We start from the raw sequence: 26,897 nt of genomic DNA on the forward strand, positions 1-26,897 counted from the left end.
GTCCCAGAGGACTTCCTGGAGAGGCCAGTTCTCCTCTCACCTGAAGAACTGAAAGCAGCAGCTGCAGGGGTGAGCCGAGGTGGAGTGGCGGGGAGTGGTTCCCGTGGGGACTATGCATGGTACTATGAGGGGCGCAACGGCTGGTGGCAGTATGATGAGAGGACCACGCGGGAGCTGGAGGAGGCCTTTGCTAAGGGCAGGAAAAACATAGAGATGCTGATTGCAGGATTTCTATATGTGGCCGATCTGGAGAACATGGTGCAATATCGACGAAATGAGCATGGCCGCAGGCGCAAGATAAAGAGGGATATTGTAGATATCCCTAAGAAGGGAGTGGCAGGACTGAGGTTAGACCCTGAACCTGCACCCATCCCTGCTTTACCAGTACCAGTCACCCCAGCAGCAACAGAACGTGTCAGTTCAGCTGACGGATCAGACACTGCAGGCCAATCGCAGCCTACGACCTTCGGGATTTTGGCGTCTCTCCCCCCTGTTAGACCTCCAACACTCCTGGGCCGCCATCTCACCAGTCCTCCATCGTCCTCACCCTCAACCCTGGAGGAGTCTCTCTCCCAGCTTATAATCAGCCAGCCGGAGGGAGGAGAGGTGGAAGGAGACGACGAGCTTCATAACCAGACGTATGAGTACACATCTGGCAGCAGTGAGAGTGAGGAGGAGAGGCAAGAGTTGGAAAGAGAGAGAGCAGGATCGATGCCATGGCGAAGACATAGGCAAAGACAGCTAAGAGAGACCCAGCCGGCCAGAATGCCTCCGAGGGGCGGGCCGTCCAGCTCTGCACTCAGTCTCCGCTCACGTAGCCCCGATGGACAGTGCACTGTGACAGAAGTGTGACCGTGACGGACAGCGGTTCTGTTCTTTTACAGATGACAGATCTTAAACTCTTGTCAGTTCAGCAAAAAAGTGTGAAAGTAGGTATGCATCTTTAAAGGTCCCATGAAATGAAAAAAAAAAGTGTTGTTATTTGTGTCACTGGGTGTGTCTCCCCCCCCCCCATTTATCATATCCAAAATATGATGTGATTCCACCCATTTTTATCACAAAAGTCAAACCTTAATTTTATGGGGGATCTTGCCAACCTTCCATCCTCCACAACATGCAAGTAACTAGTATTAGTGACAGTAAAACAGGTTATAATTTCCACTACTAATATATAAACTTAACACCTGGTTAAAATGTGTCCCTTGTTGTCCTCCACTTGCATGTAGGTAAAAAACCCAACTTTGTGTCTTTTGTGGAAACACCTGAAACCATAAGCAAAAGTTAAAATCTTGAAGCCATTTCAAGGGACCTTTAACAAACCTTTCATTAAAAACTTTAAAAGCTAGTTTTAGCCAGCAATATATGTGGAAATGGTATGCATCACTCTCAGCAACAGGTTATGTAGTAACACATAACAATCAGTCCTGTTTCCAGGCCTAAAAAAATGTGACCAACTGTGGCAACTTCTTGAGCAATGTCATCCAAAAACTACCATCTGTCACCGCCTGTACACCAGTTTATGACAGTGCAATACAACCTCAGTGAAATTACATCTCATTGTTTTCCAATCTTTATTTTGTAAATTTCTTTTACTCTTTGCAAGTGATTGTGTGAAAATCAAGCTAAAATGTAGCACCTCATGTACCAGTTACAGTACAGAGGGTAAAAAATGCTTCCTTTTTCATGCTTTGCTGATTACGGTTTTTTGAAGTTAAGAAGTTTAATCGAGACCTAATTAATAACTATTTAGACTGGAGTTTGTGTGTGTGTGTGTGTGTGTGTGTGTGTGTGTATATGTGTTTAAGCATATGAGTGGGAGAGAGTATATTCCCTCTGCTTTAGTGTGGAAGTCTTGTTTTAATAACGATGTGTGTTTGTGTTGTTGCAAGTGGTGTTGGGTGTTGAAAAGCTACTGGCAGAACCACTGGAAAGTATCAGGCTATATGTAGAGAGGCACATTTGGATTTCTATTTCTCGTCATAGTACTTTTGATAGAAGATACTATCAAAGCACTGGCATCGACATGTACTTGGACGAACTTTAGCTGTCCTTCCACACTCTGTACTCTTTTTTTTTTTTTTTTTTTCTTTCACCATTTCACTCCAGCTGCTATTATTTCAACTGTTTTGTCTTCATTGTTGGTGTCTTATCTGAATTACCTAAAACAAACTGTTTGTGTGATGTAGCACCAGTGGTGTTTTGTCAAGTTATTAAAAGTGTTTGTCTATAATTTAAAATCACATGTCGGCTGATTTATGTTTTTTTTTTTAATGAAGGAATACAAAGTGGAATATATGACAGAATTAATGGAACGTGTGGCGCTGATCCACAGGCCTGTTTGCAATATGTGTCCTGATTTTAGTGCAGTGTACCTTAAAAACTCCACATGATGGAGCTGTTGCCAAAATTAAGTGGACCTTTCCCACCCCCCCACCTGTTGTCTGAGACCCCCTCACAGGCTCCAGTGGTTGAAAACCTGCCAATGATCCAGCAAGGCTATTATGGCTCTTGGCTGTAGATGTTTTCCCAGTGTACACAGAGCTTAACAAGAGATTCTTCAGCTTTAATTAAGGCAGAAGAATATATTTGTTCCCTTGTGTTCATTTAATACTTATCTGCTATTTCTGCTGCTATTTTCTATTTCTAGATGTTTCAACACAAAAAGAAAAATGTGATTAGAGCACTAAAATTTTAGAACGTGGTATAAAACACCTAAAAGTCTTTGCATTTTGAGAAATGATAAGAAATAATTGAAAGTCTGAAGGGTGAGTGACTTGAATGCATATTGTGGGGGGCATTTTTCACCATTTTCACCATTTTCTGCCAATTGTATCGACTAAGCGGTTAATTAATTAATCATAATAAAAAGCAACTGATTATTCGATCATTTGATGAACAGAAATAATTGTTAGTTGCAGTCTTAACCGACAACCTGTGTGGTCATACCTGGAGACAGAAATACATTCTGTATTTGTTTGGCATTTTTAAAGGGACTAAGCTCTTTTTGCAAAATATCTTAGAATATGTTATTATAATAGTAGCTTTGATGTTCAAGTTCTTCCTTTTGCAATTGCTGAGGGGCTTGATAGAAATGTTTTGAGTGTAGGTGTATAGAAAACCAGAAACTATGGCTCAGAGCTGATGTCCAGTAAATGTGTATAGTAACCAGTTTATCCTCTTTCAACCAAAGATATATCATCTTTTCTTAATCTTCTCTCTGCATACAGCACAACAGTGGTCATATTTACAGCCTTGTGATTTTGGTCTCGTCTCATATTGCTGAAAAGGAACTGTGTGATACTTGCTACAGTTACAGGACTAGTCCAGACTAAAGTGTATGCTCTTAAATGCACAGGTTTATGGGAAGATGAGACATCGCCAAAAGCAAGACCACTGCCACCAATGCAGCTGACGTGCAGCATTTGCTATCTGAAGCAAACCACAGGCTCAGTGTGTGGAGTCGGACTGTGACTTGAATTAGAATCACGGTTTAATGAGCCAAGCTCTGGTGTCTTTTGAGGGCCTCCATAGAACTGAGTACAATGGCGACGGTGGCAAAATGTTGATTGGCAAAGGATACTTCTCTGCTTTTGAATACTTTTGGGGATAATTTACATCTGCAGCCCATATTTATCCCTCTCCATATATCATCACAGCCATCATTACTACATATTTGAATTCATGTCCTCGTAACATCACGTCCTTGTAACATCTTGCACTTCTTAAGAAAACACAAATTCATTTACAGTCCTCTTTGTGATATATACTGTACATTGTGACTTTGATAATTAGCAAATGAGTGGGATTAGATTAAAAAGATATATTATTTAAATGCACACACTAGCATATAAAGCCACCTAAGTTTAATAGTCGGTCAGACAAGTTTATCCCATATGATAACAAACAAATATTCCACATCTGGGGAGCATCTGCTACTTGTAACCACCATAATTCATAAGCAATGGACACATTCATATCTCACCCTGTAAATTGCCCTAGTGTGACTGATATGTCAGCCCACATGGTCATGTTGACAGGGATGTTTTATAACTAACTGCTTTTGGAAATTGATTTATTTGGTGCTCTGGTAACACTTTACTTTAAGTCCCCTTATTTAGCATTTATAAGCAGTATTCAAACATTTAATAAATGGTTTATAATACTCTACAATATAGTTGTAAGCAGATATAAGTGTTTATTAATGTATTTGTCAACAACTGTAACTCATGACTGACAACATATTATAATTGCTGTCTAAACTGTACATTAATAGACACTTAAAAACGTCCTTATACCTGCTTATAATTACATTATAGTGAGTTATAATCTATTTATTAATCGTATTTGGCTTATAAATGCTAAATAGGGGTATTTTAAGTAACGTATTGCCATTACACTTTGGATAAACTTTGGATTTTGGACAAATTTCCAATCTGTTTTCAGCACTAATCCAATTCACTTTGCAAATTAACTCTCTTCAACTTTATTGCAGCTCAGAACCACCAAATTGAATGCAAAAATTGGGATATACATTAGACAAAGATTAAAAAAAAACTTTTAGACCATGCTTATAGCTGACAAAAGGCTGGGGATTGGTAATCAGCGTGACATGACCAAACATTAACAGTGCAAATTGCACTTAAAATAGTACTTGCATGATGTATACTGACACATCAGTAATGTGCCCTATATTTTTTAGGGCATCAACTTTACTGGCAAGCTGTTTGACACTGACAGTCAGATTTATATGTCATGGAAAAAGAGACTGCATTTAGATTGGACATGTATGGATGAGCGTTTGGTGGAGGACATGTCGGGATGTGAGACGTGGTGCCAATGTGAAGGACACCAACAGAGGAAGGGGAGCTACATGATGAAGGAACGATGACACGGTTTCTGAGTTAAATGGAGTGAGTGTGTCTTTGCGTGCATGATAAGAGGTCATAGACCGAACACAGACAGACAGACAGGAGACAACAGCACTATATGTTTTCAGACACATAGCTGCCCTTTAACTGCCTCATGTATACTATCATATCCTGGTCAAATGCCTTCTGTAGCCTCCCTCTTCACACTACAGAAAATACACACCCTGTCTCCAATCCCTCCACAAATAGTTCCGTCATACCCACATCTCTCGCCACCCCGAGGCCCACAGTAGAGCATTGTTGTTGTGGGGATTATTTATGACCTTGTTTTTGTTGAGCAAGGTCGAAGGTTGTTTCTATTAAGCATATGTGCTCTTTAAAAAACTGTAGAAAATAAAGAATTTGCATGCTACTTGATAGCTATTGTCACTTATCAAACATATTCTGCATACAGTATTTGTGTAAATATAATGGTGCAGTTGCTGTTTTGTTATAAAAACATTCAGTATTTGGATTCAGTCCTGCAGCTGTGCATGTTGCGTTTATACATTTATGCATGTCATGAGTATTTCTAATCACAGATTCACAGACAGGGTATCTCACCCCTTCAGGAGCCAGGAATGACCTCACTCCTACTGTAACCATCAACAGCCTAACACCATTAAAGCCTATCAAGTGACACGCCTCGCTAAGCCTGGCGCTACTAAACCATTTATAACAACGACGCGTCACGTCATTACTATGATGGCTTCTGAAATCATAAAGTTTATATTCTGAGTATTTGCCGTTTCTAAATACACTACAGTCTACTTCTGGTTTGTATTCTGTTATTGGTGCCATCTAACGAGGATTGTGTCAGGTAAAGTGCAGAAAATCGAAAAGTGGCCATTATTATATTATATTATTATACTCTAGAGTTAGAAGTTTAAAGTATTCTTTTATGCATGGATAATACCGGCTGGCCTGTCAGTGTCAGATGATTCTTGAGTTGCACATTTGAGCTGTAAACACCATTTTCCACTAAATTAACTGTCTTGTGTTGAGATGGGGCAATGAACTGAAATCAAAGGGTAGCTATGAATGGATACACCTTCTAACTTACAATGCTTAGGATATAATGGGAGCGTAATAAGTGCCAAGAAAACATTTCCAACACAATCACACAAATACTGTTCAAGCCTGTAATGTTCAGACAGGGCAGGATTGATGCTGTTTATGCCAAACTGCAATGCATATAATTATTAGCCTCTGCTGTCATACAGTTAATTATAGCTACAGCAGTGATCAGGCATGGGCCGGGGCCCTCCCTTGTGTTTTCTTCTCACTGTTTTCTCAAATGAGAGGAGGTTACAGATCATTGTGGATGCATTCATTTAACAAACCAACCAGCATGTTTCTGTTCCTTTTCTCTTCCTGAGAGCAGTTTTATTTTCTCATATTAGTTGCCTCTACCTCTTTTTTTTTAATGCAGTTTACATTATCTTTGCCACTGTTTTCATGAGAAAAAGGAGCAGTGGTGCCATAAAACAGTCGACATGATGGGGATTCTAACTAACATTATTAATGCTCTTTGGGGAGGTGTTGTCACTGACAATGGTAAAAGAAGTTAAACAATATAAATAAACAACATTTGTTTATACTATATTACTATAATACTACTATAGTATATTCTGTATATATCAATATCATTTAGAGGCCTTAGATGGTGGCCCTTGGCAGTTTATTGCATATTGGTCAAGTCCATAAAATTGTTTGTAATTGAACAGTTTGATATTTTGGGAAGTACACTTATTTGCTCTCTTGCTGAGAGTTAGATAAGAAGATCGATACTTCTCTCATGTCTGTACACTAAATTTGATGCTAGAGCCAGCAGGCAATTAGCTTAGCTTAGCATAAAGATTGGAAACAGAGGGAAACAGCTATCCTGGCTCAGTCCAAAGTTTTAAAAAAAAAGCCTACCAGCCTTTCTAAAGCTTACTAATTAACACATTGTATCTCTTGTGTTCATTCCTTATAAAAAAGCTTTGTTAAAATGGCAAGTTGTTGTTTTACAGTGAGTTAAGTAGTGTACCAATGTCTTAGCACAGTGCAATGACCTCTTAAGTCTCCACTGGGTGCCTGGCAAGAGTGTAAAGGCTACTGGGAGCACCAGGAAGTTTCAGGACAGGACTATGAAGACTCTAAGGTTTATAGATGCTGGTAGGTAGATTGTGTTACCTTTGGACAGAAACAGGCTGTCTCCTTGTCCACTGCATTAGTTTTAGCTAGGCGTACCTAATAAACTGTCAACTAAGTAGAACAAGTAGATGTGTAATGGACTGCATCTATGTTAAGTGGGCTTTAAGTAATTCCAATGTTATTATCATGCTCATTGTCACCTTGAATCATCATAGTGAAAACAACAAACGCCCTTCAGTGGGACACATCACCACCAGATATTTTTCATTTGTCAATGACCCACACCTGCTCCAAAAGAGTTTCTGCGTATTAGTGAGGGAGAGGTGTGACAGTTGCACCTTCATCGTTAGCCTTGAGTCTCATTCCAGCCTGTCAGTCCCTTGTGCAGGATAAAGACGCTCAAGAAATATCTGTGTGTTGTTCCCAGCTTCAATTCACCTCATCTCTCTCGCTCTTGTCCATCATTGTCATTTATCAATGATATGATACAGCACCATCATGAGGTCAAAATTCCACTCTGTTCAATACTTTGGTTTATGACCAGTTACCTGCAAAGCTAATGTTATTCCCGTCAAACTCAGCTGTATTTTGTTTCCAGTGGTAATCAGCAAATCTTATCATGCTAACATGCTAAACCAAGCTGGCCAACATAGTAAACGTTATACCCACTAAACATCAGCATATTACTGTCATTTTAATTTTTGATTTTTGTGTTTGGAAGTTGAGAGTCCCTTGGTACAATACCCATAAACTTGAACTTCCTTGTGAGTGTGGTGAAGTTAGCATTTAGCACAAAGCACTGCTGTGCGTAAGTATAGCCTCATAAAGCTGCTTGTGTGGCTTCAATTCACTTATTCCCCTGTGCTGTATGTGTGTGTGAGTGTGTGTGTGTGTGTGTGAGGCAGACACAGCTTAGGCGACGAGCCAGGTAGGCGCTCCCGGCTGACCGCTCCACTAAATCCAAATTAAAATTGGTCATTTGTCACACGATAAATAGACCACTATAGTCACCTCTGCCGGGCAACACCAGCTAATCCCACGAGAGCACCCTGCTCTTGTTTTGAAAGGCGAGCCTCATGGGTTGTCTTTCAAAGGGGAGATATTTGGGCCCCATTCTATTTTAATGGAGAGGTCTGAGATTCTCAAGAACCCTTTAGGGTCCTCCTGACTGTCCTTGATGGTCCCACCTCTTGTACTGCTGCACTCATCATCCGGCATTTGAGATGGCCGCTTCAATGGATGGACGTAGACACACTGACAGTTCGGACAAGTGGATGAAGACAGAGTGAGCTGGATCGTGACACTAGCTCCAGTCCAACAGATGGGACGTTTTGTACTTTGTAGATTAAGTGGGTGAAAAATGGAAGTGTAGAGTGGTGGGATTTAAAAGTACGCCAATGGTCTAACAGGGTTGACCCCAAAATTCATAATTTAAGCAGTCAGCACTCCCAGTAGATGAACAAGAGCTTAGACATCCATGTTGTGCATGTTAGTGATACAGGTGTTCAAAAGGAGTGGGCTCAGCAACAACTGCAACCTTCTTTAAATCTGTAGTATTATTTAATACCTTAAATCTGTGAGATACAAAGATAGAGCACTCCACGTGTTAGTTTCTGTAGTACTCTAAATGGTTCTATGATGTCAGGTCTGTATAAAAGTTGTGTCCTAAGCCTCTGAACGTGCGCTCAACATGAAAAGATCAGCAAAAACAGGTGTCTATCTTCTCTCCATGTTTATGAAACCATGCGCTCACATGTCCGGTGCAGGTGGATGCCAACGTGAGGGACTTCCTTTAAAAGAGAACAAAAATGCAAACACCGTAGAACTGGAAAGTATACTAACATGCATGTTGTTTGAAACATGCAAACGTCTGAGGACTTTTAAAAGGAGAAACCCTCCATATAATGCAAAGTGAGGGTCTTTACAACCCTGTAAAACAGCTGTAAAACAGCTCAGTTTCGGGTCGTCTGGTCCCCTTTATGTTTAACCTCTGGAACAGGGTGGTCCTGTCACTCTGTTCACATTTTTGAGAGACACACACACACATACAAGTGGCAGTTAACTATCTATTTTAAGTCTGTGGCAGTAGCAACTGACACATGCTGAGGATTTCAGTGTAGACCCCCAAGTCCAGCTCCAATGAATGAGAGGCTCATCAAGACAGAGATGAGGCACGGGGGCCAGAGGTCACAGGACAGGGGACAGGTGTATGTGGGCAAGAAGAGGCAGGAAGCAGCATGAGATTCACACGTGCCTCAGACAACCAAGTAGACATTATGTCAGCCACTAGAGGCTTATTCAGACAGATGTAACACTCATAATCACGCATGTATAGAAGATACTGTATATCAAGCCTTGTTTACATGAATAGAGGCTCTGCAGTCTGCCTAGCAACTAGTGTAGACAGCCTGTCTCTATCAGTGAACTTTGAATGCTCATAACTAAATAAACCTGGCTTGCATGTCTCAAATGCTCTTATGGCATACATGACAAAAAATCAGGACAGTTTTTCACCACTTGTATCTCATAAAAGCATAAAACACATCACCTACTGGAATAAAACAATACTATTTCCACATAACATTATAAAGTAGCATGCTCTTTCATGCCATTTCATCACAGTGATGAATGCTTGAAGGTTTATATGACATCAAAAATGAAGCTAAATATTATGTTGATTTTTGAAAAATTGCAATAAAAACCATACAGGTGGTTTCAATAATCTAATAATCTAATAAGTCATTTTTCTTGTGATTAGGGGTTCATAATTGTGTTATCTTGGGAAAGCAGAAGGCTACTTTCTTGAGATAACTGGATAAGTATCACATTTTTGCAAGACAATGAATTCTGTTATCTAGAGATAGGATGTTTTCATCATGTCTTCTTTGAGTTAATAACATCAAAACTGATTCTAATGTTAGAAATGCATTCATGAAATGTAATAATTAAGTAAGAGATTGAAATGATATAACTAAGAACAAATAAATGAACATTTTATCGACAGTGTTGCAAACAGCAGTGTTACTTTTGGACTTAGCAGGGAAAGCACAGGCGCAACTAATCACACTTTCGATGGCTCAGTTGCCTTTTCTGTCACTATTTTATTAATTGCACCTGTTTTTTTTCCTGCTATGACATGTCCATATGTCTTTTGTGAAAAAGGCATATTCGTAACATTGATCCCTTAGTGTCTCCTAGCATACAGTACCTGTACTTGCATACAGCTATATGCACACTATATATCTATATATATATGTATATACACATTTTCCCCCCCTCATGTATGAGCGTATATACACTCTTCTTGTTATAACGGAGGGGAGATTATATTTAAATGTTGAACATCACCCCTTTAGGTTCATGTATTTGGTGGCATCACGGGACACAAATGCACATGGGTGTCCTTGTATGTCTAGGCTGATCATGCATACACACACACGCTATAGTAACTCATTCATAAGGGCAGATCAGCACCCTTACACTGATCAAAGCTATGAGAACAGATGCTGCTGGTACCCAGATGTCATAAATAAGGCCCATACATGCAGCAGTATGTACAGGCGGTGGGACATCTTCATGAATGTGTTTGTGCAGGACTGCTGTAGAGTGGGAGCACTGGTCCACAAAAGCATATGATAAAAGTTGTGTAATTCAGCCAAGATACTCCTCTTCAGGGCTATGATGCAAAACTATATTTTGATAGGTGTTACCTTCTCAGCAGTCGGAGTGAGTGTGATAACTTGGCCTGCTGACGTCAGGGAAGCCATGGCTACACAGCTGTCTGTTCTTGTGTTCCCTTTCTTTCTCTCTCTGTCATGTGTCTGCCCTCATGAATAGCCTGTGCAGTGGAGAACATGCTGTGCCAAGCTCTGCCATGCTGTGTCTGTCTGCAAAGTCTGTCTTCAGTCAGGGAAGCAGGGAAAAAGAACGAAGGCGGAGAAAGAATGTATCTTTTTCTCACTTAATCCTGTGGATTTCCTGTTTAGCTGTTAGGTCATGCAGGCACTAGCTTGCCAAGAGTTAGCAGCAGGGGGCCTGATGAGGACACAGGAGAGATGGCCAACAGGATGTCTTGTTAAAATACCCTCATGCAGCCCAAGGAGGTGCCAACCTGTAACATGGGCTCTCATTTACACACAGATGCACAGACTGAGAGTAGTGACGTGCAAGAAGCAAGAGAGAGAAAAAGAGGATGTAATAGACAAGCAGGTAGGGGGAAAGTACTGTCTTGAAACCAGTTAAAGTTAAATGGGAGATATTTGGGCCCCATTCTATTTTGATGGAGAGGTCTGAGATTCTCAAGAACAATTAAATCAAATTAAAAGTGTAACAAACAGATAGAGTTGATGGGAAGGTTTTGTACTTCAAGGAGTAAGTGAGATCCATTCATTTGATGATACATATTTGATGTTTCATTGGGAGGCAGAAATGGGAGTAGGCAAGATAAAAGAAAGAAAGATAGGGAAACAGAGAGAAACCAACGCCCCCCCTCCCACTCTTTATTTATACCTCTAAAGACAGCAGGCTAAGATTTCTGGCACCAAAACACACGTCACGCTTGCTATTTCTGTCTGAGGTGCCACATAGCGCCGAGAGGTTGGGTGACATGGCTGAGGCATCATGGGGCCAAGGGACTTCCGTACACCCACCCAGCCCTTTACATGACATTTCACACTATGGATACCTTTGTGCATGTGTGTGACTGTGTGGCAGAGCATGCAAACAAGCACAGAAATTGTTACTCGATGAGAAAAGTGTAAGATGTGTTAAGTCTAACTTTTGCGCTTTGAGTGCGTGTGTATGTGTGTGTGAAACTGAGAGCGTGTTTCCTCACCTTCTAAAGACGAGGAGGTGTCAGGAAAGCCAGAGGTTGTTGATGCTGTCTTATGAGGCGAGAAACACAGAGCCTGAAACGTGATCCCTCATGGTACAGAATCACTCTGTGCTGCATACCTGATATCCGAGTAACGTAACATAGCTGCTCTTGAACCAACATCGTGCAGTGTTAATGTACTTCACAGCATGCTTCAGAGAATTTAATCGTGACAAAGAAAATTTTTCATATAATTCAGCCTAGAAAATTCAAGCGCTGTGTTATATATGAGCCTCAGAGATCACTGTCTTGTCATGTATCCTGCAGTTATTCAGGTATGTTTGATCCAGCTGATGTGTTGAAGTAACGTACAGTTCGCTCGTTTGCAGCAGCACTTAACATTACTTGAGCTGAGACTTGAACTGCCATTGCAATGGTATGCAGGGAGCAGCTGGTGTCAGATATCCATATGCTTGTCGTGCACTAAATCATCAACACCCTGAAATATGACCCATCAATAATGGGACAATAGAATGCAACGCTGCAATAGAGAGAGATGGAGCCCTTATGTCAAAGCACTGTCATATTTATTACCAAGAAAAAAATACATTAAAGGCATATCATAGTCATTTATCACAGCTGTTATTTGAACATCTTAAATATATTACTTTGACGATATTATACAGTAAAACACACTGTTGTTGACAGTTAGGTTGCTGCTGGGGGGCACAGTTGCAACTTAATCCACTCGCACTGGTGGCCAGGTTGAATTTGATTCAACCTGGCAACCATGAGGATTGAACACAGAAGCATGCACCCTCAAACTAGGGCTGCATGCAAAATCTCATTATACAGGAAAACACCTGAAATTCAATACAAAAAACAAACAAACAAAAAAAAAATGGAGGAAAGTGGATGAGGGGGGAACTGCAACAAAGCAATATATCAATATGTTGACCAAGTTTTGGCACAGAAAAAGCAAAAAAAAAAAAAACCACAGCAACACTGGAGAATGTTGTGGATGTGTTCTGGTTTGAACATTACATCAAGATGACATGAAGCATTTCTTAGCGACTCTCTTAAAGCACTTTGTTTGAAAGTCCTTACTATTTACACAGACAAAAGGTGTTAGGGTGGGCTTTCAGAAGGGAGCAAGCTTTATTGAAATGGAAACGGTTATCACATAATGACAGTCTCAGTCTGAAGAGAGTATGAAATGGGAGGCCGGTGCCTCAGGGCAGGGCTTGGGGTTCTGGTCATTGGGCTAGGAGAGCGGGTCATAGAGCTTGGGGGGCGGTATACTGGGCCTGACGGGGCGGTGATCCTGGCAGTAGGGGTGCGGCTGGCCCATCTGGAAGGAGGTCGCTGGTTGGCTGGCCGCGCAGGACGAGAGAAGCTCTTCTTGGGATTTGCTGGGGACAACTCAGCTGGATTTGCCTGGACAGAAACATTACAGGATGCATGTCAGTGTTTATGTGTGTGACTGTTATTGAATTTACTTCTAAAGCTACTAATGTAGCACTTAATCGAATGAGCAACCAGAAAAACGCACCTGCCGTGGATCCTGTCTGTAAACTTTGTGTCCTGTTCTGGGACTGGAGCTGTACTCGTGTTGGATCTCCAGCATGTCCAGCAGCTCAATAAGTCCTTCATCCCTCCCTCTGCCACAACCTGGCAACTCTGACTGACCCGCTAACCCACCCCTCTGGATCTTCTGAGCTCCAGATGAGGCACTTGAGACCCTGTAGTCCATTTTGGGCTCCACAAGATGGGATGCAGGCTTCCTTCCTCTCTCTCCCTGAGCCAGTCCTCCATCTCTATCAGCCACACTGTTCGCCCTGGGTCTAACCCTTGGGCTCCCTGCCATCTGTGATCTCCTCTGGGACTGCTGGGGACTAGGGTGGGATCCTTTGGAACCGCTGTAGGTTCCTCTCAGATCCTTGTGGTTCTGTCTACCAGAGTCCGATACTAACCCCCATTCTTGGCTGGGCTCTATCTCTGCTGTCAGCACGTCGGAATCTGCTTGGCATTTCTGGGTAGGCACGCGCATGGGCGCCCTGCCGGCGACTGCAGAGGCTCCCAGGGCTCTGCGCTGACAGCCAGGGGTGGGACACTTTGGCTCTGGGACTGGTCCCTGATGGGTCACCACTCCTGATTCAGTGAGCATTTTGCCCTCATTTTCCTGTAGCATGGCTCCGAACTTCCTGAGAACAGAGGGGCTGCCGCACTTCCTATCTCCGAGGACACCTGGACTGAAGCACTTCCTGTCCAGAGCAGGAGATTCAGCGGCTGTGATTGGAAGCTGCGAGGTTGAGCGTGATTGTACAGAAGGAGCATCCCTCTGTCCGAGAGGGGGTTTGGGTTTGTTGGGGGAACTCTCTCTGCGGGGGGAGTTTTTCATGTGAGACACTTGGTTCTTTCTGTTTTCAGTCTCCTCAAAACTGCCCGAAAACTGCTCTTGACCAACCCTGCTGTGAAATCAAGATGACAATAAAGGAAATCAGGAACAAGCATAAATACACTCGAGAAGTGTCATCCTATAAAATGCCAATGAATGTGGCTCCAGTACAAAGTCACTCACCTTTCATTTCCAGATCTTTTTTTGATCTGATCCTGGTATACAGGGACATCCTGGCTCACCTTGATTGTGTCACTGAAGTGCTAGGGGAGATGAGAAAACATATTAAAAAATAATCCATCTCAACCTGCACCTATATTCGAAAGCTTTAAATTAGAGCGTGCTACTTCAGGATCACTGGCGAGGTTCCCTGTACTGTATCTTTACCAAAAGTGAACCTCGACTGACTCTTGATCAAAGCTCGATATAGCACTGCTAAAACTGTTTGGATCCACTGTACTTTAATGTTAGCAGTGCACGTGGCCTTTCATATGGACCAGAACAGCTTAACGTCTTGGCCTTTCTGCTTGATTGCTCTGTCAGGGGTTAGGAAAGTGCTCAGTGAAGAGTTGAGAAAGAGCGCAGTGAAAGCACTAACTCCCATCTGGTAACTTGTCTATGTAAGCAGACTTGTAGGAACCAGCTTACTGTAATCAATATGTTCCTGAGTGAACCCCAGCTTTGACTCATGTTATGTCCACCTATCTGCTTCCCTCTGATTTGCAAATGCTGACAGGATAAGGCAGGAAAAAAAATCATAACTGCTTTTCTTCTACTTACCACGTGGCGAGCTCCATTGTTCTTCCGGCTCATTTGTTTCCCCTGGCCCAAATAATCCTGCAATAAGTCTCCGATCTCTGAAACTCCATTGGTGTGGCAATAACCATAACCATTCTGATGACTCACGGGGTAGCTGTACCCACTGGGGCTATAGTTACAGCCGTTACTATAGTGATGTGGCACCGTTATAGCTCCCGGGTGATTCTTGCTGTGATGGGCAGGCATAAAAAGGCCATTGCCATGGCTGCACTCCAACTCACTGCCATTTTTCTGGTTGTCAGTAGTGATATCGTTTCCTCCTCTGCGGGCCTGAACTTCATTGTACAGCTGAAGAATGAAAACAGAAGAAAACATTAACAATGTCCTGCTGATTTCCTGTTAGTTGTCCTTCAGATACTGAACTTTAATTAGCTGTGTATCTACAGATCCCAACTATAAACTGTGTTTACACAACAAGACAAGTCTTATAATTATCACAAAATCATTGCACAACCTAAACTATATTTATGATCAGCACATGTTATTCCACATTGCGCAAGCTTGTTTCCCAATGGAACCTTTCTTTAGTATCTGCTTTCAAACTCTGTGTGTGTGTGCGTGTGTGTGTGTGTGAGTGTGTGTGTGTGTGTGTGCGTGTGAGAGAGAGAGAGACAGAGATTGACAGAGATTGTGTGTCTGAGAGAGCATGTCTGTCAGCACATCACAGTTTAATTAGCTTGTTAACATTTGTCTGTATCATTGCTCCAACAAGGACACAAGGTTGAGTCTGTCTGTGTGCTGCCAGCAGTTTATTATGGAGCACAAGCACGCACACACACACACCCACACACACGCACACACATATTACGCCAATTAACACACACTCTTGGGACTACGAAGCACTTCATAACCTGGTAACAGAACCATTAACATGTTCACACACTCAAGTTTCACAAGTCGTTACCAATCGCATTTGGATCATTGTTAAACCAAATTCTGCAATGAAGCACATGATCCAGATGAATTTCTTAACCTGCCATTAAATGATTAGTCAAACTACTGAGCACACAAAAATAATTAGATGGTGTTTGAGTTAAACCTGTGCAGAATGCTATTATACCTCTACATGTCTGCATCAATAAGGCAGGTAAGGGAAAAGTTGACTTGTTACACCAAAAGTGGTGTGTCAGAGTCAAAACTAAAACACTTAAAACCTATTTTCACTTATTGCAAGTCAAAATCGTATTTACTGACGCAAACTATCCAAAATAAGTTTCCACTCGAGATAAGGTATTTGGAAGTCCTGTCTCCAAGGGTCTAACACACAGTGCAACATTTTTATACGAAACCTCACCTCTTCTATCTTTCTCTGGATGTCCTGCAGCTGGTCCTCCCACTCCTGCATCTCTGAGTCGAAGTTGTCCATCAGCTCCGGCCTCTCTTGCCCCCAGCCTCGGCCACTGTGTTCCAGCCCACGCTCCAGATCAATGGCTGCCATGACGCAGGCCACTCAATACCCAAGGGCTTTTATAAATGGCAATTTCCCCTTTCTCCTGTTTCACTTTCCTGTCAAGAGGTCACAGTGGGGTTGCTGGCGTGGGATGGAAGGTTCAATGGCCTGGAAACACTATAAAGACAAATACATGGAAGAGAGGAAAAAGGGGGTCATTAATGATTGGTTTACTTTTCTAAGAACCAAATGAATCCTGCTTTCAGCTTTTTTCCACCTCTGTGTTTCTATGTCATTTAACCCCAAATCTGGCTTCGAAATCAAACAAATAAACATTTTTGCCACTTTTTTGCAACGCTGGACAATCCGTTTCAACTTCTTCAAACATGGATACAGAATATACTACTGCATCAGTGGTAATTAGTAAGACAAAGTAAAATGCAATTACTTAAAAGACTTGTCATGTTGGACATTTTCCACCCTTACAAAGGTCAGATATTTACGGCCCTCTCCTTTTGCATTCTTGTCCAAAATTTGCAAGCATGTAAGCCTACCTATGCAGCACGTGTGGACAAGAGTGTTGCATGACAGCATCAGTGTTTAGACTCTTGGTCACTTTGACCTCTAGCCTGCCTCTTGTGCACCTCGCTACATGGCAAGAAAAAAATCTCAAGCATGCTCTGGGGTGGCCATTTTTTTGGAACCTGAGCCAGTGGTGGACACATGGCCTCAGTTCTGTCAGCCTGAAAGCATGGCACTGTCCCTATCGCTGATATGGTTAAACACCGAAACTTACAAGCCATTTACTCATTTATCTTGGCTTTGGTTTTGAAAACAAGAAAACTAATGGCACATGACTTACAGTACAAGAGATTGATTATGTACGACGCTTGAGGAGAATATTTAGGTTTTAGATGTAGAGTCACCAAACTTTTCTTAAACAGGCTTTGTGTTTCAGATACATGGATCAACATCAAAACGTCCTCTCCAAACTTTTGCTGTATGATATATAATAAATTCCAAACTGACCCTCAGATGCATCCCTCAAACCTAGTACATGTGGCCTGGTAAATATCATTTAAAATTAGTTTTAATGGATAACAAGTCCAAATTGGAACACTAATCGCCTATTTCTGATTCTGACTCTATTGTTGTCCGGGCTTTTTGTTGTTGTTGCCATCATTGAATATGACAAGTATCCTGGTCGAAAGTGCCCGAATGTACCAGCCACCCTCCCACCTGTGATGTAAGAGTACAGATATTAATAATCTTGTAACTATGCATAGTAAACTGGCTGTATGACCAGTGCACATGGGAACGAGGAGAGCGGATGTGTCAGACATAAGGAAAACAGAAAATGATTGCATCCTAAGCATGAACCCAAATAAATAAATAAGTAAACTATTAAATAAGATTAAAGTCAAATAGAATAAAGAAAATTTAAATGAATTACCAAAAAGCTTAACATGACAACAGTAAAACCAGGCAACTTCAGGTTTGCCATTCATGCTGTTTAGTAATATGTTGAGCCTTTACACTATGTATTCAAAATTATAGTATAAAACCATTATAAATTCAAATTACAGCTGTTATTTTAATTAATCATCAGCTGTCCTTACCTTGTTCTAGATTAAAGTTTTCACTGCCCTCCAGTAAATCCTCCCTCTGGTCTAGTTCCTGCGCGCTGTGCGCTCTAGCCTCTCCAACAGATCCACTCCCCTCGTCGCCAAATTGTCAAGTCCCTCTCTCCGGTGCTTCCCCCCTTGGTTTTCCTCCGCTGTGTTACGTAAAACCCCGCGAACTGGATTTAAAGGGCCCCCTCTCCTACAGTCACGCCTCAGTATCGAGGTTAAGTCCGGAGCATTGGGTAAACAACTTTCTGTTCCAGCCGGGGTACCCAGCCTTTATACCGCTCCCTTGTGTTTACGTGTGCGCGCCATTGGAGCCGGGATCAAATATCATAATGACAAATTTATTCCAGCATTTGAAGTCTCCATGGGACAACTGTCGTCACCAGCATCCTGGCTATAATTACTGGGGCTCACGGAGAGAGGGAAAGTGTTTACATAGCTACTCAGCTGCTGCAACCTCTTGGCCAATGGGCTTCTCTGTTGCTACTCCGCTTTAGGATGCTTGGGCAGATTTTGTCTTGTGACCAACCCCTGTTGCAAATCATTTTTTCCAATGGATGCCAAATGGGTGTGGGTGACACAGTGAGTAATAATGTGTCACTGTCAATAATATCTTTATTGTAGATTGTCCAGAAAAAGAGACTGCCAGGTGGATGCCGGGCATGTTTGGCAACATTTTATGTCATTTTTTTATTTTACAATCTTTCAAGTTCACTTATGGTAAATTTAACAGTCTCAGCTTTTTAATTTGATTTATTATAAGTTTTTTTGGCAAATTTAGCAAACATTAATCAGTACAAGCAACACAGGTGTCAGATATTTTATGTTGCAAACTGTGCAAATCAGAAAAATGTGTGAAATGTCAGACTACATCCTGAATGTAACCTGAATCTGTATGTTCTTGACTCATCCTGCTGCAATGACGTCTGAAGACAGTTGCTACTGTTCCATCTGCCACACCATCAATTACTAATGAATGCCTCTAATCAGGGGTCCTGGTGGGAATTCTGGGGGCCCCCCGGACAAGATCTGACATTTGGCACTCGTCATGATCAACAGAATTCCTTCCAGTTTGAAGCCCCCGGATCAACACCGTCATTCCTCCACCTGTTGTGTCCCCTAATACATGACAAACACAGCCCTTCAGGAATTAAGGGGAGGGATAAAAACAAACTTCATCCTTACTTTACCTTGAGGCAGCAACAGCAGGATGGCACATCGAGTGTCATTCTGAAAAACAAAGAAGAGGTGACTGCTGTTGTAACCTGTTACGAGAGAAAATATATTTAGTATCGAGGTTAAACCAGGACATAAAGATGATTTACGATTTAGGTCTCCTCCCCTACAGTCCTGTGACCTTAAAGTTCAATGTAAGCAAAGTTAAACCTATATGACCTCCAGTTCATGTAAGTCTATGTTCACACTGTGCCCCGTCTTGCTCATGTCTGATTATTTTTTCATCTATATCTACAGTATGTGTGTGACCACATAATATCAACTCAAAGGTCCACATACTAGCTTTTTGAGCTTTCAACAACAACTCATGCTTATCATCAGGTGCGATAGGAACTGTCTCAGTTTCACCCTGTTTACAGTCTTTATGCTAAACTGAGCTAAACTAAGCTAGTCAGCTCCTGGCTCTCCTTCCTCTAGCTCAGCAAGAAAGCGAGTAAGTGTATTTCCCAAAATGCCTAACTGCTACTTTAAAGATGGGGTCATCCATTGTAAACTAACATGGATTAGAAGTCCTAGAAAATACATCAACAAGCCTAAGCACCTATTTCTTTTTAGCAGGGGTGATAATGTTTTTTGAAGCGCGGCTCCACACTGTAACTCACCTTCTTCAGGGATTGATGCAGACAGTAATGTGTTGTGGATAATGTAGACTCCAGTGTTGAATCTAGCCACACGTCCTAAAATGTGACTGTGGCCTTGGCAAGTGCTGACCTTTTCCTGTGCTTTTGGTAACCTTGGCAACAAATGATGCGGGAAGGACAACAACAACAACAACAAAAAAAAAAAAAAATCAACACAGAAAGAAACAAACAAGGGATGATGTAAATTAAGGGAAGCGTACATCACAGAACAAAGAAAAGGGTAAAAAGAAAGACTAGTTTAAAGATGGTGGCGTAAGAGAGGGATGAGAATAACACGAGTATGAGGATGAGCAGAATGATGGGCTGGAACATCTGGGCGGAGGAAGAGTGGAGTGATGAACCACAACAGATGAGGAACAACAGGTTGGATTAAGTGAGAAAAAGGAAGAAACAGAGTCAGCATTAACCAGTTTCATGTGTCATAATCCAACTTTACTCATACTGTGTACATTTTGACTCTCTTTCTCACCGACAGCGGCTCCTCCGCCTCTCTGTCCTCTGGCGTCGGCACTTCCAGTTTGTCTATGAAGGCCTGCAGTTCTTTTCGGAAGGCTTTCATCTGGGCGTTAATGCGATACAGCAGCTCATGTTCCCTGATCCTGCCCCCGTCCTCCTCTCCACCCTCATCCCCTCCTCGCCCGAACATTAGGTCCCCGTTGGTAACGAAGACCCTCGCCTCCGAGATGATAGTGGCCGTGTCAGCGATGAGCCGGTCGATGGTCCGAACAAGCCTCTCCGCTTCGACACGTATGTCAATCATTTGCTGCCTCTCGCGCAGGCTGCAGCGCCCACCAGGCAGCAAGCGGGCCAAGGCGGAGGAGGCGGCGCCCTCAGGCCCGGTGGGGGTGTAGAGGCCCCTCGTGGGTGTCAGGCACCGGCTGCTGCCATTATTGTTTCTGACCTCATCTGAGTCACTTTCTCCGCCTACAGGACCCTCACGTTTGCGGTGCGGTGGGAGAAGGCGGGAGGAGGTGGACTCCTCGTCGCTCTCGCGCCGACCGCTTGTGGCGCCGCCGGCGTCGCTCTCTGCGTCGCTGTCTCTTGGGCTGGGCCGCAGGGAAAGGTGGGAGGCCAGGTCGTAGCGCTGCATGTTGGAGAGGAGCACACGGTTCTCGTACTGCAGCTGCATTACCTGAAAGGACAAGAGAGAAGTGGTAGTAGTGTGGTAGAGCACAGCTGTAAACTTTTAGCTTGTTTTTCTATCCTTGATCAAATTTCTACAAAATGAGACACAATTAGAAAAGACTTTCATATGAAGCTTAACGAGATGCTTTTTATTTTTTACGACTAAAAAAAGCACAGAAATATTTTGTCAGCTCATAATCAAAAGGAAATGATCAAATTAGAGTCGATATAATCAATCAATACTTCATACCTTGCCACTTAGATCATTAATCTGTAGCCTTGCTGTCTTCAGCTCCTCCTGCAGGGCCTCTGCCTTTGCTCCATCTATCCCTGCGCCTCCTCCTCCATGCCTGGCACCTCCCTCATGCGTGCCGGCTTTGAACCGTAACTTGTTCAGCTCTGCGGTCACCCTCTGGTTTTGTTCGTCCGCATCAGCTAGGTTCCTCCTCAGGAGCTCTGCCTCGTCCTCCACCAGCTGCAGCTGCTGTCTGAGCTCCGTCAGATCGTCTCCAAGGCCTCGCCCTGCTCCCGGCCCGCCCATGGCTCCACACCCAGCGCTTCCGGCCCCTTCTCCTTCACCACGGAGGTCGTCAAGCTCGGACCTCAGGCCACGGTTCTCAACCTGCAGGAAAGAGGGGAGCCCATTCAATAATCTTATAGCTTCCACTCAATAACCCCATGCTGCATTGTCTGCTCTTACCTCCAACTCAACAATTTTCCTCCCCAAGATGTTGGCCTCTTCCTCCACCAGGCGGAGCCGCAGCTTCAGTTCTGACTCGCGGGTGGTGGGAGGCCCCCCAGCCTCTCCTTTAGGATGGGTGCTGTCCAGCTCGCCATAGAAGGAGCGGTACTTCTGCAGCTCTTGCTCCAGACGGTCCTTCTCTTTGTCGATCTTGGCCGTCTTCTTCCTCATGAGCACGGCTTCCTCTTTGATGAAAGCTAACTGGCACTTAAGGTCCTCATTGTCTTCCTGGAGCAGATAGAGAACACAGACTGTACTCAAAATATTTACACGCATACAAGTAGAAACGGGTAAAACTTAATCCTAAAGTAAAGAAGGCTGGTAATCAGACATAAAGACGTAAGGATTTAAGATTAAAATGTAGAGAAGATTTGTGCCACAGTCTTTCTAAGCCAAAACATCTTTCACTGGACTAAGACGTCTACTAAGTCTTAATTGCTGGGGCTCTGTAAACACAGCTTTCATTTACATACACCTCTCTTATCAAATGATTGGAGCATTTGCTTGGGCTTGTTACACCTGAGTGGAAAAGCAATGTTTGAATTGGAAGCATAAACGTGCAGAATCTATGTATTTAATATGTACGTATTGATGTTGGAATGAAGGAATTCACGTATATTCATGACTGCACTCACAAATATGCAACAAGTTGGCTGAGGGAAAGAAATAATTATTCAATGCTGAGATCACACAACTACAATGTTTAATGCCAGGCAAGAAAAAAACTGAATGACAGTCAATGATTACTGTATTTGTAATAACATCTCACCTCAGTGGGAGTCTGTGCTGCTTTCTTGTCTGCCTTCTGGATGTCCTTGCTTCCTCTTCTCTTTTGAGACTATTGGAGGACAGTGAATTATATAATTCATCAAATGTGTGACCATAACACTCCCAGCAGTAGTGTATGATGTGTGATATGTGTGTACTTACCTCTTTGGCTTTGTCTAGCTCATTTTGCAGAGCTTGTTTGGTCACTTCCACCTCTATGAGTTTCTGTCTCAGCTTTTCATTCTCGTCTTCCGTCTTTGAGCGTTTCTCCTCCACCTTCTCCAGCTCATGGTGCAGCCTCACAGAGACATCCTTCGCTACCTGCAGTGGTTGTTTTGTGATTTCAATGAAAAATGCACTCATGAAACTAAGTTCAGTTTAAGTGATGATAAACCTTGAGAATATTTGTTGTCAACTGAAAACCTTAAACACCAACTTTGGTGATTTCCTTGTTTTATTTTCACCTTTAATAAAGTTTAACAATCATTTCCAAAACTAAATAACTATATAAAAATAGCTTATACACCAATAAAGTGAATGGCAGTCAAGCAGAGACTATGGCAGCTTTCTGACATTTTACATGCCATGCCTTTCATTTGTGGTTTCAACTATATAATACATTCATAACACATTAACCATGACATCCTTTGGACAAAAGTAATCATGATGTCCTGCAAACTGCACCCAGACAGACACCTTTCCCCCCTCCCCTCTGTACCTTCAGGTCCTGCTCCAGACTCCTGAGCAGCTCCTCATCGATCTCTCCCGTCTGGGCGTAGCGCAGTCTCTTCCTCTCGGCCTTCCTCAGACGATACTGCAGGATCCGGCAGTTCTTGTTGGCTCTCTCTAGCTCACGCCTCATTTCCTGCAGCTGACAAGTGTCTTCTTCGTAGAACGTGTCACGCATCTCATCCATCTCGGTCCTCATCTCTTCAATCTCACACTGGCGGACAGATTATTGTACGTGTCACAATTAAAGTATAAAATATGTTGGTTAAGATTAAAACAAGCAGTGGTTAATCTGTAATCTTTAGGGGTTTAGAATTTGACTTTTGACTCCACGGATGGAGTAATGGATGTTTTGGACACGAGCCACATACAGCCAACTTCGGACGAGTGCACGATTTTATGTGATTTGAATTGAAAATGATTTAATATGCTATTAGGACAAGATTTATTCCTTAAATATTTACTGCAGCTGCCAACATGGCACATACATATGATGCAGATCCCAGCTGCTGACTCCCTTGATTGTCCCTCTTCTGAACAAATGATATTATTGATCACGGCAGATCAATACTACTATGATCAATAGCCAATTAGTTATCTGTAGCCAGTGTAATTCCCCTTTAGGTCTTAGCTTTATCTTCTTGGTGAAGACATGGAGGATGTTCAACACATAAATCAACTGATGTTTACGTGGCTCCTTCTCAGACAGTGAAGGGACCATTTTGATTGACCTGATATAAAAACAATATCGACTGGTGAGGTGACGAGTTGTATTTACATCTCCACATATCATATTTTAAGCTGATGATGGAGCACTATCAGTCTATATAAAATTTCATATGTGGCAAAGCGCCAAACCTTGAGATCTTCGTTTTCCTCCAGCAGTCTCTCCATCTCGTCTTCAAAGGCCTGGTCCTGCTGTGTCACCGACCCCGCCTCTGTCGCCTCTGCAGCCGGCTCCGGCTCTCCCTGAGCGGCCTCCTCTGCGCTCATGCCGTCCGCTTTGGTTTGCATCTTCGCCCCGCTTTTCTTCAATCTCTTCTGCAGATGGAAGTGGATCAGTTCAGCCTGTAAGCATCCTCCTCTCCACAAACCCAAACCGAGGCCCGCTCCGCATCCCACAGACGCGCCGCTTCTCTCCTTGCGGCTGCCTCCGTCTCCGGTTTTCTTCCCTTTCTCTTTCACCGAAAAGGAAGACGAGGCTTTACGCTGGCTGGAGTCACCTTGGAGGCAGGGCAGACGTAAAGTGGAGCGACGGGCCGCTGCTGAATCTGTCAGATCTCCTCCTACAGCATCCGCCCTGTTTGGTCTGACGAGATCAGCCTCAGCACCATCCGGGTGAACAGCTGCACCGGCGCGGCTCTCGGGCTCCCTCTCCCTTCCGTCAGCGGACCTCACGCTCTCCTTCACCCCGAGGCTACAGCTCCTACTTCCCGCAGAGAGAGGAGACTTGGACCTGCCCGGGTGCCTGGGAGCTCGCTTGGTTGCCCCTTCTAGGGCTCTGGCCGGCGAGGGAGCCCGGTGCTGCCTCCTCCCTGCGCTATTGTCTGCAGCTGATGACGATGATGGAGGAGCTGCAGCGCCGCTTGCGGCAGGCTTCATTCTCTGCTGCACTGAAATAAACTCCAAACATATGATTTACACTGTTTCATCCTGAACAAGCTAAAAATGGGGCAAGAGCAGAGGGTGTGAACTCATTTAGTTACACAGCTTAACCATGGTTCCAACTATTTTGTGACATTCAAATAACTAGAAAGTTTTAACTTGCTCCGGGCTGGCAATCCACTAGATGCCGCTTTTCTCCAAGACTTTAAAGCACTCACCTTCTCATCCTGACCCAACTTTACAAGGGAGATGTGGGCCTACTTCTTTTTGTCCAGGACCATTACAGACAGACTGTAGCCCATTGGACCCAAAGCAACTGACCTAAAAATTTGAAAAGAGCTCCACATTATATATTAATCCTTACCGCAGAGAGCTGCTGGGAGTCGCTGACACAGGGCACCACCAGGCACTGCAGGGGCACGGGCCATATGACGTGATCATATACGTCAAATCAGGAAGCACCCACCCTCCCCCATTGTTGTGTTAGCTTATAACCGTGGTTCTCAAAGTTTTTCACGTCAAGGACCCCTGAACTGAGAAGTTAGATTACAGTCCCCCATTTGATAAGATTTTTGCTTTTAGATGTTTAATTACAGAAAGTGTCATTATGTTGCTTATGGATGTAATTATAGTGAAAATAAATTATTCCCCTTTTTGCTGGGGCCCCCCTGGAAACCCTCAAGGACCCCTGGGGGTCCCTGGACCACACTTTTAGAACCACTGCATTATCAGATCCCACTTTAGTAAAATTCAAATTAAAGATTGCTTTACTGGAATGAACATAATTAACTATAGCTCTGCCAAAGTAGGTAGTAAAAGGAAAACTTACAATTTAAACAGCATGTAAGAAAAAGTAGTCTCCAAAGAAGCCTCTTAAAGCTAAATTTGCATTGCATGTTACTGGGAATAAATACTTAATAACATTAGCAATGACACTACTTTTACTGTCTACAGAGTTTAAAACAGGGCTTTAACCCTCCATGAAAAATATGATACAATGTGCTCGACTCAAAATAATAAAGCAGGGTGCTGAATCCTTAAAGTAGTGAAAATGAATAAGAAAAGCTAGGAGTAAGTAAACTAGGTGTGCTGTCCTCGCTTTAACCCCCCCAAAATAGTCTGTAATTAATTTGTTGTTACTGGATTAAGCACATATATATTTAGGAATATGCACCTTGTAGCCTCAAGCTAAATTGAATTAATACTAGCATTCAATTTGAGCCTCAGAATTATATACATATTGTATTATGTAATAGTGCAGGTGTCGCCTTAAGGCCCTTATCATCTCAGTTTATAATGTGATTTAGTGGTGCAGACAGTATTACTTAACACATTTGCAACTAATCAGACTACCGGAAACTATTTGCCACATGGTGAACCTGGAGCCTTGGGGCCCTGTGAGGGTCTGGGGCCCCGGGGCAGTTGCCTGCTTGCACAGTCCTTAATCCAGGCTTTAATACATAAAAGCTTTCATGCATTCACATACAGTATGTCTCATTCACTTTTACCAGAAACAACACTATATGGCCCTCTTACCTTATCTGCATCTGACCCAGGAATGTAACAGCTAAATTCAGGTCCAGCAGAGGGTGCTGTCCACATACAAAACCGACTCAGCACAAGCTCCGAAGGCAATCTGTCCCACACAGACGGAGTGTCAGTAAAACGCTGACTGTTTCCACTCTGATAGGCTAGAATGAGCTCCTTAGTCATATAATTGCTAATGAGATGAGTGAGTGACAGGTCAGGTTTGCAAGGCTTAACCCCTGCAAACTGACCCTTCACCCTCTAACAGACTGGCCCTTTTAGAAGACTGGGTGGGTAAGTCGACTGTCAGTAGACTGTGAAATTACAGGCCTGTATAAATGTGTCCCACATTATCAAAGGCAGGTTAAGAGTAATAGGTTTGAGAACCAGCAATTTCATTTCTACACGAATAGTTTCCACAGAGTGT

At 43.0% G+C, this 26,897-nt stretch overlaps 3 protein-coding genes across 4 annotated transcripts in view; 1 reads left to right on the forward strand and 2 right to left on the reverse strand.

The window, feature by feature from the left end:
• Positions 1-2,240, forward strand: part of LOC137169337 (E3 ubiquitin-protein ligase rnf146-like) — a 3,327-nt gene extending 1,087 nt beyond the window's left edge. The window contains exon 2 of the mRNA XM_067572441.1: positions 1-2,240. This exon is cut by the window's left edge and continues 241 nt beyond it. Coding sequence (XP_067428542.1) covers positions 1-852 — 852 coding nt within the window. The 3' untranslated portion in view covers positions 853-2,240.
• Positions 2,241-13,038: 10,798 nt separating this feature from the next.
• On the reverse strand, positions 13,039-16,514 carry LOC137169898 (serine/arginine repetitive matrix protein 1-like). The gene is made up of 5 exons (XM_067573309.1): positions 16,371-16,514; positions 15,038-15,364; positions 14,441-14,520; positions 13,412-14,330; positions 13,039-13,296 (listed from the first exon to the last, which is right to left on the reverse strand). Exons 1-5 carry the CDS (start codon positions 16,512-16,514, stop codon positions 13,039-13,041), a joined length of 1,728 nt encoding a protein of 575 aa, XP_067429410.1.
• Positions 16,512-25,483, reverse strand: LOC137169173 (microtubule cross-linking factor 3-like). 2 transcript variants are annotated; one of them, XM_067572203.1, is made up of 11 exons: positions 25,308-25,483; positions 24,197-24,951; positions 23,328-23,552; positions 22,772-22,930; positions 22,611-22,679; positions 21,800-22,069; positions 21,350-21,721; positions 20,444-21,106; positions 19,936-20,286; positions 19,288-19,327; positions 16,512-16,643 (listed from the first exon to the last, which is right to left on the reverse strand). In XM_067572203.1, exons 1-9 carry the CDS (start codon positions 25,369-25,371, stop codon positions 20,176-20,178), a joined length of 2,688 nt encoding a protein of 895 aa, XP_067428304.1. In that variant the 5' UTR covers positions 25,372-25,483; the 3' UTR covers positions 16,512-16,643; positions 19,288-19,327; positions 19,936-20,175. The 2 variants fall into 2 exon arrangements, with proteins under 2 accessions (XP_067428304.1, XP_067428305.1); XM_067572204.1 differs by having other exon boundaries at positions 19,936-20,066; positions 25,308-25,479.
• Positions 25,484-26,897: the final 1,414 nt, after the last annotated feature.

The sequence above is a fragment of the Thunnus thynnus genome, chromosome 18 (genome assembly GCF_963924715.1).
Source record: "Thunnus thynnus chromosome 18, fThuThy2.1, whole genome shotgun sequence".
NCBI classification, from domain to species: domain Eukaryota; kingdom Metazoa; phylum Chordata; class Actinopteri; order Scombriformes; family Scombridae; genus Thunnus; species Thunnus thynnus.